The 14,052-nt window shown below is 33.3% G+C and overlaps 1 protein-coding gene across 10 annotated transcripts in view; it reads left to right on the top strand.

Moving 5' to 3' along the window:
* The window catches only part of CLK4 (CDC like kinase 4), a 37,138-nt gene that overhangs the window by 21,575 nt on the left and 1,511 nt on the right, over positions 1-14,052 (top strand). For 4 of the 10 annotated variants that reach the window (XM_031953791.1, XM_031953789.1, XM_031953792.1 and 1 more), the window contains exons 2-11: positions 2,644-2,804; positions 5,075-5,297; positions 6,482-6,572; positions 6,972-7,038; positions 8,243-8,359; positions 8,452-8,618; positions 8,705-8,799; positions 8,886-9,015; positions 10,139-10,221; positions 11,813-11,892. In XM_031953791.1, coding sequence (XP_031809651.1) covers positions 2,644-2,804; positions 5,075-5,297; positions 6,482-6,572; positions 6,972-7,038; positions 8,243-8,359; positions 8,452-8,618; positions 8,705-8,799; positions 8,886-9,015; positions 10,139-10,221; positions 11,813-11,892 — 1,214 coding nt within the window. The remainder of the gene's footprint in view (positions 1-2,643; positions 2,805-5,074; positions 5,298-6,481; positions 6,573-6,971; positions 7,039-8,242; positions 8,360-8,451; positions 8,619-8,704; positions 8,800-8,885; positions 9,016-10,138; positions 10,222-11,812; positions 11,893-14,052) is intronic. The other 6 variants (XM_031953795.1, XM_031953794.1, XM_031953796.1 and 3 more) reach the window with 2 other exon arrangements.

The raw sequence follows: 14,052 nt of genomic DNA, 5'->3' as shown, positions 1-14,052 counted from the left end.
CCAAACAGCTCCGGTCTCTTCCGCTTAGTCGGTCTGTTATTTGCACGGATTTAATTGTTAGAACTTGGTACTGCGACAGTGAACCAGACTTTTTAGTGGATTGGTGCAGTGACTTCCTTAATGGTGGGATCTTTGTTATTATCTGAGAAGTCAGCTGATTTAGGCAAGGCCAGACACCTAGTATTGTTAGTTCGCTGCTCTGCAGAAATAAACTCTTGCATAAAATTTTTTCTAATCCATCAGATGTAGCTTTCTTACAAAGATACAATCTAATTTATTAAATTATACGTATGTGGGTGTTTAGGTTTACTTGATATGTCTGAAAATTTGAGAGTTGTTTACCTTTGCTAATTATAATAATTAGAAATTCTAAATAAAATTAAATAGCATGGTGTAATACCCAGTCTGTCCTAAGGAAAGGCTTGAAGGCCTCAAACCTTCAAATGAAAAAGGCTTGAATATTTGAAATAAAGCCTGAGCACTAAAGTCATACACTTTCTTAAAGAGTCAAGACTCTTTTTAGTTTATAAAGCAATTGTATTATGAATTTTATGATTCCTACCTTCCCCACAATAGGTTAGAAGTAGTAAACTAAGAGACTGTTAGACACAGGCAAGCAGCTATAGGATCTGCAGTGTATTGAAACAGCACAAACAACTTTTAAATCAAGAAAATTATACAAATTTCCCTTGTAAAAAGGCAAGGAAGTGTAAAAAAGTTATTTTACAAAGGATTTCTGGCAGAGATTTGTTAAAATAAATATTAATTGTAGACTTTTTTGAGAAATGAACTTGGTTGCTTTAACGATTGATAGTTGGCTTTTTAAAATTCAAAGTACATTTATTTTATAAGGTAGCATTATTTGATTCATGTCATAAGTATAGCTATAACTCATAAACTCATTAAAAAAAAATCTCTTAGAATGTAATGGGAGAAGAGAAATACCTGTGCCATGGGATTTAGATCTGGAACATCCCTTTAGGGGTCATATAGTCCAACCGCATCGTATATGAGGAAAGTCAGACCATCCATGATCCTGAGTGTCCATAGGGATCACACCCCAAGTCAAAAATGGAATTGTCTCAATTGGATGGTTTTTCTAAAGAATTTGAAATTAATTTCAGATCCTTGAATTTGTTTGCTCTTGGCTTGGATTAGTTAAAATTGATTTGATGAAAAGTTTGCATAATACCTTCCTTCTCTTTCTGGTAAATAGTGAAATGTTTCCTTCCCTTTTTATGCAGATTATTTATAATCTAATGACCTTTGGTTTCTGAGCATGCTTGGTTTAACCACATAAGAATTACAATATTTGTTATTTCATTATCCTAGATTAATTCTAGTGAAGAGGAGAAAGTTGGTTTGAGCCTAAGGACTGAACTAAGGGGAAATTCGGCAGAAGATAGGAAGAGTAGTGAAGCAAATATAGTGTAGGGTTTACTTAATGCCTAAACTGCTACGCAGAGACTAATATTTAAAAGACTTTGCCCTTTAGGTAATTATCTTCTGTGAGATTAGGACTATGTAAGTATATGCAAAATATGTACAGAATTAATACTAGGTAATGGAATAGACAGATTTCTAAAAACTGGAGTGATCAGAAAATGCCTATGTAGAATGAAGAGTACTTAATCTTTTTTTGAAGGATTCTAAGGGATGGCAATAAGGAAGGGAGTAGTGCATTGTGCATTCTATACAAAAGCACAGAGATGGAATGTAAAATGTTTTATGAGTAATAGCAAGAAAGGCCAATTTTGCAGGAAAAAATATTGGAAAAGAACATATAAAGTTGGAAAGATGTTGGAGAAAAGCTGTGAAGGTTTTTAAAGTGCTAGAGAAGTTGGCATTTAGATATAATGAGAGGACCATAGGAATTGATTAGATGAGTAAATACATGGTCAGACCTGTGACTGAAGAATATCAGTTTGGGATCTTTTTGAGAATAATAGATTGGAAAAGGGAAATACTTGAGATAGGAAAAACATTTAGATCATTATAATTGTTCAAGGGGAGAAATGATAAGGGTCTGACTAGGATAATGCTGGCCTTTTGAGTAAATAGGAAACACCTTGTAGAGCTGTGGCAGTGGAATCAACAAAACTTGGCACCTAAATTGGGTGGTAGAATGCTTCATTTTGACAGAGATGGTGGGAGATGAATATATTCTCTCTCTGATTGGATGTGGATAAGATGTCTCAAACATAACATGAGCGTGATTGGGTGTCAATATTTTACTAAAATTCTTTGCAGAAAGATTTCTTCAACAGCTTTTTACCTTTTGGTCAGTCTTATAATACATATGTCCTTAAAGGATATTAAGGCTTTAAATTCCCCCTATGTGAGAATGGTAAATAACTTCATAATTTTTCTTATTTAATTATTTAATTTAGCAGTCTTTTGAAATGACTTTAATCTGGATAGCATAATGCAAATAATTGGAGGACAGAGGTAGCAACATTTGCTTTTGATACTGGTTTTCCCATAACAGCTAGCTGATAATTCAAGGAAGTAAAAGCATCATGTTGAAAAGTGTTTATAGTTATGAAATGATAACATTTATTCTCCTTTTTGCTAAGTGTGATCATTTAAACCTAGAATGTAATCTTTATCCCTCCTTTCCCCTTCTCTGTGTTTTGTTTACAGATGCGGCATTCAAAACGAACTCACTGTCCTGATTGGGATGGTAGAGAAAGCTGGGGTCATGAAAGCTACAGTAGCAGTCACAAACGCAAGAAAAGATCCCACAGTAGTACACAAGAGAACAGGCACTGTAAACCACATCTACAGTTTAAAGAAGCAGATTGGTAAATGATTTGAATTAATAAACTTGTGATACTTGTTAATATAAATTGCAGCTTTTCAGCTTTTATCTTTTCAGTTTATTGTCAAAAATATTTATTGAGCATATGTTGATCTGTGTAAGGCACCTGTGCCAAATGTTGTGGAGTAATCCCAAGAATTAAAATAAAATAAAGCATGCATAAAAAGATAACTAATAGTGTAAAGCAATGTTTATAAGTGCTAAATGAGTAGTACAGATGATAAGTGCTAGAAAAGGGTGAAAAGAAATAGGAAGGAGAAATTTTGTGGAAGGAAATTGAAATTGAAATGATAGAATAGAATGGAGAGAATGGATTCCATAGTGTTTAGAATTATTGAAAGATCACTATCCAAATGTTCTTTCAAGGTTTAACTCACCCACTGAAGGCTGTGTGTGGGAGGGGTTCCCAAATCTCTCCAGCCCCATTCCTCAAATTACCTTGTATTTTACTATCTTCCAATATGCTAGTCTTGAGGGTAGAGACTGTGTTCTGGTTTTTTTTTTGTGTCTAATGCATTACTTGGTTTGAATGAAAGATATATAAGCAGACCTCTCTGAGATTGTAAGCCAATGATTTAGGGGAAAAAATGGCCTGTATTGGATTTAGAACTGACCTCTAAATCAGGAAAACTTTCTGATTTGTATTGGCTTTTATGACCCTGGGCAAGTCACTTAACCTTCAGGAAACTTTAACATTTAAAGCTGGTGCTAATTTGCATTCATTCATAGAAGAGGAAATTCCTTCAGAGAACATTTTTTATTAAATATAAGTGAACTCACTAGGCATGTGTGTGTTGGGGGGGAAGTTATGTATACACATATGCATATTTTGGTTTTTTATAAAATTTCAAAAGTCTTACAACTTATTTTATGTCATCCTTACTGATATGTAGAATTTTGGCAATGAGTTAATCAAGTGAGATTTTCTCAATAAATATTATGAGGAGTAATTCTTAAATAATTAAGCACCAGTTTTTCAAGGGTCGATGTTTAATTCTGTCTTCAGAGATTACTTTTTCTCATATCTATTTTGTTTTGCTTTGAATGGGGAGAACCTTTGGGGAATTAGAGGTAGTCTTTTAAATTAGCCAGTAGGGGTTACTATAGAGAGCAATATGATTTTTTTCTCTTTTCTCTTAAGCAGACTTGCGTTATAGAACATTGAGCCTGTTCTTAGGCTTGTTCCAAGAAACTGCAAATTATGGTTCATAAGGCTTACCTTTGTAATGGAATTTTAAATAGTAATGATAGCTCAAATTTATATAGACCTTTATTTAAAGGCTTATAAAATGTTTTTCTTACAACTATTTAAAGTATTATCCACATTTTGTTAAGGAAGAAACTGAAGATCAGAGAGATGAAGTACCTTATGTACCACTAGTTAGTGTCTAATTTAGGAATTGAACCCAGATCTTAAAATTCCATGTCTAGTTCTCTTTTTTCCGTATGTCACTCTAACTTGTGTATTATGTTGGATTCCAGTGCTAATGCTGCTTTGGTGTTCCTCCATCAGACTAATGACTAATAAATGAAAAATAGTCTCTAGTGTAAAAGTTTGAACAATGGGAGAGTCTTTTGGGATTCTTAATTATTGTTGTTTGCAGAATTCTCCTATATGTTCCATTGAACATGTTTATATTTGTAAATGTAAAAGGGATGAGATTATATGCATTCCAAAATTAAGCATTTCATATTTAGTTTATATCTAGCCCAATAATTTTTTCACAGTGCCACTAACAGAAAAGTTTTTTTGTGGTACTTGATTTTAATGATATGCCTTGTGCAGTTTTTAATTGTTTTTAGTAACTTAACCCTAATATTTCTCTTTAATGAATGGTTAATAATCCCACAGTTTAAAAAGGACTATTAGCTGTAGAACAGATTACTTTTTAGTCTGCCTTAGTCGTGTTTTTTCCTTTTATTATGGGATCTGAAAATTATGTAATATAGTTGTCCAGATTTTAAAATAAATTTGTTTCTTCCTTGTGAAATGTAAGACAATAAAAAAATCCACAAGTATTTGTGAAACTCAAGCATGTTTTTCTTTTAGTAATCTGGCTGTGATTTAGAAACATTCTTCTCTTTAGCAATTACCTTTGGGAGAAATGTAAACTTAAATTAATTTGCTAGTTCTTCCCTTGGCAAAGAAAGTAGCTTTGTGACACCAGAAGCTCTTGGTATAACTTCTTATGTTAGAACTGCTGTATGTAAAAGCAAAAGAATGATTAGCATGTACTTTAAATGTGTTTTCAGTCATTATTTGGAAGTAAGATCCTTAAATGAGAGAGATTATCGTGAGCGGAGATATGTTGATGAATACAGAAATGACTACTGTGAAGGATATGATCATAGACATTATCATAGAGACTATGAAAGCAGTTATCACAACCACTGCAGTAAATCTTCAGGCCGAAGCAGGAGAAGTAGTCCAAAAAGGAAGCGTAATAGACATTGTTCAAGCCATCAATCACATTCGGTATGATTGATTTTTTTTTTTTTTTATTTTGGCTAGATTCTTGTAAGAGCTCTTTATGAGCACCAGAGTTTGGGAAAGCTTCATTATATATGTAATTTTTAATTGAAAATATGTTACAGCTGTATTTATACATTATATGGATCCCTAAATGAAATTTTCTGTTTTGATTTCCATTAAGTTATCCCTATTAACTAACACTCATTTATCTGCACTTGTTCATTTTCAACAGGCCAAATCTTAGGTTTGGTGTAGTTGAATTTCCACTTATTTTCAACTAATGCCAGAAGATATTTCAGTTTTGTATTTATCATGTAATCCGTCAGCATAAACTGTATTATAATCAAGTAAAGTACCCTTCTTTCCTATAAATCTGAAACCTTCATAGAACTCAAAAGTTAAAGACATGCATTTGTTTCCTGAAATTTCAGAAAGAAATATGAAAAACTGCACTGGTGGATAACTAAAACCTGTTAATGTGAAGATACATAGTTCCACAGAACAGTGCTAGTGCTTCAGTATCTGCAGCCGGTCTAATGAGTTTCTGAAAATGGGTGCTGATTGTATAATTTGTGATCTGAAAGTGTTTCCTACTTTTAACATCTTCAACTATTTCACATGACAATTTAAAATTTATTTTCTTCCCAACTGGTATTCAGTAGCACAGCATAATTATTACGTTGAACGTTGCAATTAAATAGCTTTTATTTTTTCCCCTTTTATTTTATTGATATGTTTTAAAATATTGCTTGATAAGAGCTACTTTCAAATAATCTTGGCATTTAAAAATTTTTTTGACAACTAAAGAACTCAACTCTCAACACATAAGCTTTTAAATAAACCTGGTAGCAAGAGATTAGTAAATCATGACGTTGCATTCTTTAAATTTCAGACTTCAGTTATATCAGTGTTTAAAGAAACAATTGTGTTGTTTTTTTTTCTATTGCCACTTGAAGTATCTTATCTGAAAATCTGTTCCTTGCCATGTTTTTCTTCTGTAACATAAACTGTGCCCTGTGAATTTCTGGGGACTGAATTTGAAATTGCTCCTGCCAACTGTTCGTGGCCTGGTGCGTATCTGAATGCCTGAATATCTCCCCGCTGAATGAATTGCGTATTCTGCCCTGAATTCACTCTGATATATTGATTGGCTGGACGATCTTGGTGCTGCCCACTTGCCGTTCCAGAAGAGTCACCGAAGGAAAAGATCCAGGAGTATAGAGGATGATGAGGAGGGTCACCTGATCTGTCAAAGTGGAGACGTACTAAGAGCAAGATGTATAGAATATTTTTCAACACTTTTTTAACTTTGCAGACAGAATAATCTGTTAAGAATAGTATGTCAGCGGGGGGCTAAAAAAACTCTTCATTGCTTTTTTGTTTTGTTTTTTGTGGGTTTGTTTGTTTTGCATTTCTTCTTTTCTGTAGAATTTAAATATTCCTATTCTAAAGTTTCAAAATAGATGATGGAATTTGAGCTTAGAGCAAGAAAGATAGTTGTATCTAATTGTTTTTGTAGCAGCTGACAATAAAATAACTAATTTGAGTGCTGAGATATTAGTTATACATTAATAGTGACATTTGAAAATAATCTATACTGATAGCATTTATTGTTTGAATAAATTGATAATCAGTTGCTCTGAAACTTAAAGCCTTTTTTTTTTTTCTTTACTTTAGATGAAATTGTTGCTACTTTGGGTGAAGGAGCTTTTGGCAAAGTAGTAGAGTGCATTGATCGTGACATGTAAGTTTTTCATTTATTTTTAAGCATTTGTATGAAAACCAGGGACCATTATTTTAAATGGGAACAATTATTTACTTGTGAGAGTGATAATTGGGGTGTTGCTCTTTTTGTTTCCCGGGGATACCAAATAAAATAAATAAAAGCTTTTTGCTAATTGTTTTGTTGGTTGAATAGATCTGATTGTGACTAGATATACTGAAGCAGATGGGATTCTATGAAATTAAAAGCAGGTTTCTAAATCACTGGCAATTTGGGGATAAGTGTTTTCTTGTCTTTAGTACCCTTATTCTAAGAGAAGTGTAGAACTATTTCACTGCCTATTCTTGGATCCATTTGGTATTTGGCAGGGAAGTGAGAAGTGTTGGGTGACCAGTTGTATGTTGGGGGAAGAGGGAGTGAAAGATATTTATGTAGATTGCAAACACTGTGCCAAGCTAAATTTTTAGTTTCCCTTTTTTTGATTTGTATCTTTCGCCATTGTAGGAAATTTTAAGTATTTCAAAAATTGCTAAATATGAAATTTATTAAATATAAAAATGACTCGCCTAAGCCAGCTAGCTTTTGGAGAATGAATTTATATAGTGTTGTACTTCAGACCTCAAGCGTCTGTGATTTTGTTGGTAAATGCAAATTGCAACCCCTTCCTTAAATGCAAATTGTAACCCCTAATTTGATGGTCTTATATACTTCATGCTTTTCCTCTTCTCTCTCCCTAAAAATGTAATCACCCTACAACCAACCTAGTGATGAGCGTCAATAAATTTAGGTAGTCTGTTTCTTGATTCATGATTGGGGTCTTTTCAGCTTAATTTAGATTCACCAAAACTTGGATTCTACTGGTAGAATGAGTGTTCTCCATACCATGATGAGGTATTAGAGTAGGATTTCAATGGAGAAATGCTTTTAAGTGAGGGAAATGGATTGCTATGAAAATTCAGAGGAATAATTGAAATAGCAAATATTTGTCAGGGTTTACACTAACCTTCCTGCCAGTTTAGTTTTCTTTCTTTTTCTTTCTTTTTTTTTTTTTTTTTAAAGTAAATATGTCAAGATAAATTTCCCTTACATCTTCTGTTATTAAAAAAATAACATGATTTTAAAGTGAAGCTTTGGATTGCTAGTGCCAGCTGTGTTGTAGTGGTCATATAGCTTGATTGTTAAATAGAATTTAATAAACAAATGAATATTTGGTTTTTGTTTTTAGGGATGATACACATGTTGCAGTGAAAATTGTAAAAAATGTTGGTAGATACCGCGAAGCTGCCCGTTCAGAAATACAAGTATTGGAGCATTTAAACAGTACTGATCCCAATAGTGTGTTGTAAGTAGGCATTTGAAATATGAATTGTCATGCTTTATGGAGGAAGCTGATCCTGTGATCTAAAAATTCTTTATTTTGCTATGTGTTTTCAGCCGATGTGTTCAAATGCTGGAATGGTTTGATCATCATGGTCATGTTTGCATTGTGTTTGAACTGCTGGGACTCAGTACTTATGATTTTATTAAAGAAAATAGTTTTTTGCCATTTCAACTTGACCATATCAGGCAGATGGCTTATCAGATCTGTCAGTCCATAAATTGTAAGTATGTTTAATATTAATTTTCTGAAATTTGAAGACAAAATTAAAGAATAAAAATTAATGAACGTGTTTCTGTTTTCTTGCAGTTTTGCATCATAATAAGTTAACTCATACAGATCTGAAACCTGAAAATATTTTGTTTGTTAAGTCTGACTATGTGGTCAAGTACAACTCTAAAATGGTATGCTGCTTTTTTATGAATATAGTATGATGTTTTTAACTTTTCTTAACCTCTTTCATGTACAGTTAACTTGTTGTCTCTTTCAGAAACGTGATGAACGCACATTGAAAAATACAGATATCAAAGTTGTTGACTTTGGAAGTGCAACATATGATGATGAACATCACAGCACTTTAGTATCTACACGACACTACAGAGCTCCAGAAGTCATTTTAGGTTAGTAGACATTGGGAGTCTTAGTTTCATTATGATTGATTAGTTTTCTGTTATATGTGGATATAGGAAAAATCCTTAAGTACTTGTATAAACTGAACATGTTGTTGATATTTGGTGTATATGCACCTGTATTTTAGGGTGATTGTGAAGTAAAGTATAATCCATGTTAACAGTATAAGTAGCAGATGGTTATATTTCAAGAGTATATACATACCTGGTTTATGGACTTAATAGAAGTGTACTCTTTTTTTTTTTTTTTTTTTTTTTTTTGTCATTGTGTGACATTACCAGATGAATAAGTTTCAGAAAATCCTTGTTTAGAAGTATTACTTTCTATAATGTTACCAGAACACATAAGATTGCCACTTTCATAAGATGCTCTGCTGGATGCATTAGGACTTCTGGTAAATTGTGAAGCTTGATTTCCTTGATTACAGAGTATCAGCCTGTACGACACATATCCATTCTTTTTTTCTTTTCTCATCCCTTCAGGTAGTTATTTAAAAAAAAAAAAAAATGGGAATTCATGGCTTATGAAACCATCCTTTTTATTTTCAGTGTTTTCTCAGTTTTCATATTTGCCTTTGCTCTTCTATCAGAGCCATTTTTTTTTTTTCTTAATAGTGTTTTGCAATGGGTCTACTTTGAAGGGGTAGTAGAAAGTACTCAGTTGGCTATCAAGAAACCAGAGTTATAGATCTGAATCTCTGTAAATTTGGTTAAATCACTCAACCGTTTTGTGTGTGTTTCATCCTCTATGAAATGGGAAAGTTGGAACTGAATAATGTCTTAAAGTCCTTTCTAGCTCTAAAATTCTGACATTACTAAGCCATGTCTTTTAAGTTTTATAATCATTGACTCTTGACTTATTCATATTGTTGATAGTCATTTTAATTTGTGCAGTTAGCTGAATTTTATTCTAGCAAAACATAGATTTGGGAAAGCTAGGTTGTGATCATTCTATTAGATTGTTAATGACATTAATAACCGTTGATGAATCTATGCATTTGTATACACATATATACATTTAATTAAATTATGCAGCAGATGAACTTGGATTATAAATGTTGGTTTTTGGAAAAGATGTTTAAAAAATAAAGTAACTTTTTCTTTCTTACACTAGCACTGGGATGGTCTCAGCCCTGTGATGTTTGGAGCATAGGCTGCATTCTTATTGAATATTATCTTGGTTTCACAGTATTTCAAGTAAGTATTTAATACAGAGAATATAATTTTTTAAATCAATATGTTGACAGAAAGGCAAAAGTTATATATTAGGTGACATTTAAAACACTTCATGGTCCTTTTGCAAAGCACTCTGTTTACACACTCATTTCATTCCATGACACATCTATGAGGTAAGTACATAAAATTATAGTATTACATACTAGATTAGTAGTTAGTAATTTCATATAGTTTTTATGCTTGATCCTTTGGGAATCCTATGGTTTATTTCACAAAGGGAACTTCTGTCTACCAGCTCTGCTTGGCAGATCATCAATACTTCATAATTTTGGAATTATATAGGGAATGAAGAGATTAAATGGCTTGCCCGTAATCATGTGTTGGTCTGTATCAACAGCAGCACTCTAACCCTACTTTAAGAGCTGACCAAATTGCCTTTTTTATTTAATCCACGTAAAATGGTAACCATTTCCTTCTTATAACACAATATTCAAACAATTATATGTCATGTTTAAAGTTGAAAAAATTAATTTCCATATGCTTTTGGTTTAAAAAAAAAAAAAAATCTTCTGAATTTATATAGACCTTAATCTGGTTAGAGTATTAGACTTGGAGTCTAGTTTTGATTGTATCTGACCTTGAACAAGTTACTTAAAACTTCAGTTAAAGGGGGAAGGTGATCATTAGTGGCTAATATTTGAGTACTTATCTAGGTATTATTATACAAGGTCTTTCTCCAACTTGGTTCTTCATGGGGACCATGCAACAAAATATTGGTAAGAGGTTGTTTTTAATGTATAGGAGAAAAATGGTCTCATGATACAAATAGATTGAAAGCAGAATCTACTTAATTATGGTTCTTTTTAAAACCAGTTTTAGAGTGCATGGGGGGGGAAAAATAATACATAATTAGCCTGGAAAAATAGGCTTGGAGCCAGATCTTTTAGCTTTAAATGCCAGTCAGCTGAGGTTGTATTTTATCCTGCAGGCATTAGAACCCTCTTTACCTTCCTTGAGCCAGGAGAGTGATGTAATCAGATCTGAGTTTTAAAAATATTGATTTCACAGCTGTTTGGTGGAGGGGAAAAGTAGACTAATCAGAAAGGTATTGTAGTAGTTCATGTCTAACAGTGATGAGAGGGGCTAAGCCAACCTAGTTGCTAACATTCTGAGTGATTAGAAATGATTATCTACATTTCATTTCTGATTTCAGAAATTTAAAAAAATTATAATTCTGCTGTGAATGATTTTTAACTTGTGACAGTATAATTGATTTTAATATATTTTTTTTAAATATTTTTAAAAGTCTGTACTTTCTATTGCCACTAGGATTTCATTCTCTACTTCAGAATTACTAAACCATAACAGGGTTAAGATCCTTTGTGTGTGGGGGTGAGAGGGGGGGTGGGGGGGGGGGGGGAGGGTAGTAAGAGCCAAACAGTGTGGCTCATGGAAATGAATTACATGATTTTGAATTTTTGGTTTGCAGCTAATTCAGCCCTCTATCTAACATTTGATATTTTCTGTAGATTTAGTGATGGCTATTTTAAGTGTATGTGTATAACCAGAAGTAGGATAACTTTTATTTTTATTTTTTCTTTTGTTTTTATAGACACATGATAGTAAAGAACATTTAGCAATGATGGAACGGATATTAGGACCTATACCAACACACATGATCCAGAAAACAAGGTAAATATGATTCAAGAGTGGCACTGTTATTGGGTACATAAAGTTAGGAGTAGATTTAGAGATAAGATTGTTTTGTTAAGAGTAGGATCTAGTGTCAGATTGAGAGCTCTCTTTAGTATGGTTTCAGTGCCAAACATTGGAAAAGGATGAAAGAGGAGTTGTATATCTGCAAATGCACAGTAGTGGGAAATGGAATGCTACCTGTGGAATTGGCAGGCAGGCTCATTTCCTCTGTTTCCAAGAAAAGTAATGACCTTCGGTAGAAAGATTGCTTTTCTTCTTTATCTGTGATAAGCTTTGGTTCTGGCTCTTTCCAGTGGTAGACTCTCTGAAAATTGCTATGACTAAAAATTAGTTAGTTAACTTGGACCATCCTGGTGATGTTTCACTCTTAATTAGTGAGGCTAAGAGATGATGTATGATTTATTGCCTGATCTTTCTGAAAAACCTTTCCACCTTGATGTTGGACCCATTAGAACAGGGGTCCTCAAACTTTTTAAATAGGGGGCCAGTTCACTCTTCCTCAGACTGTTGGAGGGCCGAACTATGGTAAAAACAAAAACTTTGTTTTGTGGGCCTTTAAATAAAGGAACTTCATAGCCCTAGGTGAGGGGGATAATGGTCTTCAGCTGCCACATCTAGCCCGCGGGCCATGGTTTGAAACCCCTGCATTAGAACTGTGTTATGCTGTCATAGGCTTTTAGGACTCCATGGTTATTTACTTATAGAATAGAATATTGGAGCAATAAGACTTTTACCCAGGAATAGACCCTGGATATCTTTAGCAATTAAGTTTCTGAGCCACCAGAGCTATTAGTTTGAAAGTAGCTTAAGCTGGTAATTTGGTGCCAAATTCTCAAGAAATCTGTCTTCCCCTTGGGCCTCTCCTTTAGGTATAGTGTGGACTGTGTTCTTTCTTAATTACTTTTTTAGAGCTACTTTCCTATTTAGGCTCTGGCAGAGAAATAATTAGTATAGAGGGTTATAAGATCCAGGCCTATTTCTTAAATGGAATATTTTAAAATGATGATGTAGATTGACAAAAAAATTTGGATTTTTATGCTATATCTTATGGAACTTAGGAAAAAACTTGGATGTTTATGTAATTTATTTTGATAATTAGTATCAGACCTATAACTCAGAGCAATGGGTTATATTAGATAAATGGTAAGCAGTAGGCTTTTTTCCCCACAGCTGTGTTTTTTTTTTTTATTTCATTAATTTGCATAATGCTACCCAACCCCTTTATGTTTTAATCTAATTTGAGCAAAATAAATTGAGGAAAAGCATATGTGCAAAATACCTTACTGTTTACCATTTTTGGTTCTTGAATGGAATTGTGTGATTATAAAAGCAGGAGGTCAAGGCTGGAAGTTGAAGAAATATCTGTGGAAAAAAGTAAAGATAGTCAACAGAAGGGAAATTGAGTAGTAAGAAAGTGATTATTTCTGTATAGATCAGGCTACAATGCAAGAAAGCACAGATGCACACAAAAAAATGAATATGTAAAATTCATTTAAATATTTAATTAAATTGCTTCCTGTTATGCCAAGTACTGTGCTAAGTGTTAGGAGAGGTATGCCTTGAACTTAAATTTGGAGGATATAATGCTTATTACACAAATCATCAGTTATTCACAGATACATTAGAAAAGTGCAAAAGAAAGTACTTATGTGAGAAATGGGGAAAGTTACTAGTAACAGAGTAGTGATGAAGAAAGATTATATAGAGGGAGGTGGGCTTTGATTTAGACTTTTGAGAAAAGGCCTTTAAAGTACCACCTTACCTTTTCAGCCTCATCACTTTAGGAATGTTTAGTTGGAAGTGTTTGTGGGATAGGTAGGTGAAATGCCCTTTGGGAAGACACCTGGGTCTGGAGCTGAGAAGAGATCAGGACTAAAGGTGTAGAGTTGGGAGTTAACTACACAGAGAATGGGCAATGACCGACCGAAATTTCCTAGAGAGAAACTATGTGGAGAAAAGAAAGCCAGGAGTATTAATTTTAATTGGGAAGATGAAAATAGGAGTAGTTAGGAGAACCAGGGAAAAGTGCTATTTGAAACCAAGAGAATGTTCAGTGTTAAATGCAATAAAATTGGAATGAAGAAAATCTGGAGAACAATGTATATAATAATAATTGTACTATAAGGACAATCAACT

The sequence above is a fragment of the Sarcophilus harrisii genome, chromosome 2, assembly GCF_902635505.1.
Source record: "Sarcophilus harrisii chromosome 2, mSarHar1.11, whole genome shotgun sequence".
Classification (NCBI taxonomy): domain Eukaryota; kingdom Metazoa; phylum Chordata; class Mammalia; order Dasyuromorphia; family Dasyuridae; genus Sarcophilus; species Sarcophilus harrisii.
The sequence above is the reverse complement of the archived record's forward strand: the minus strand, read 5'-3'. Positions and strand labels throughout refer to the sequence as shown.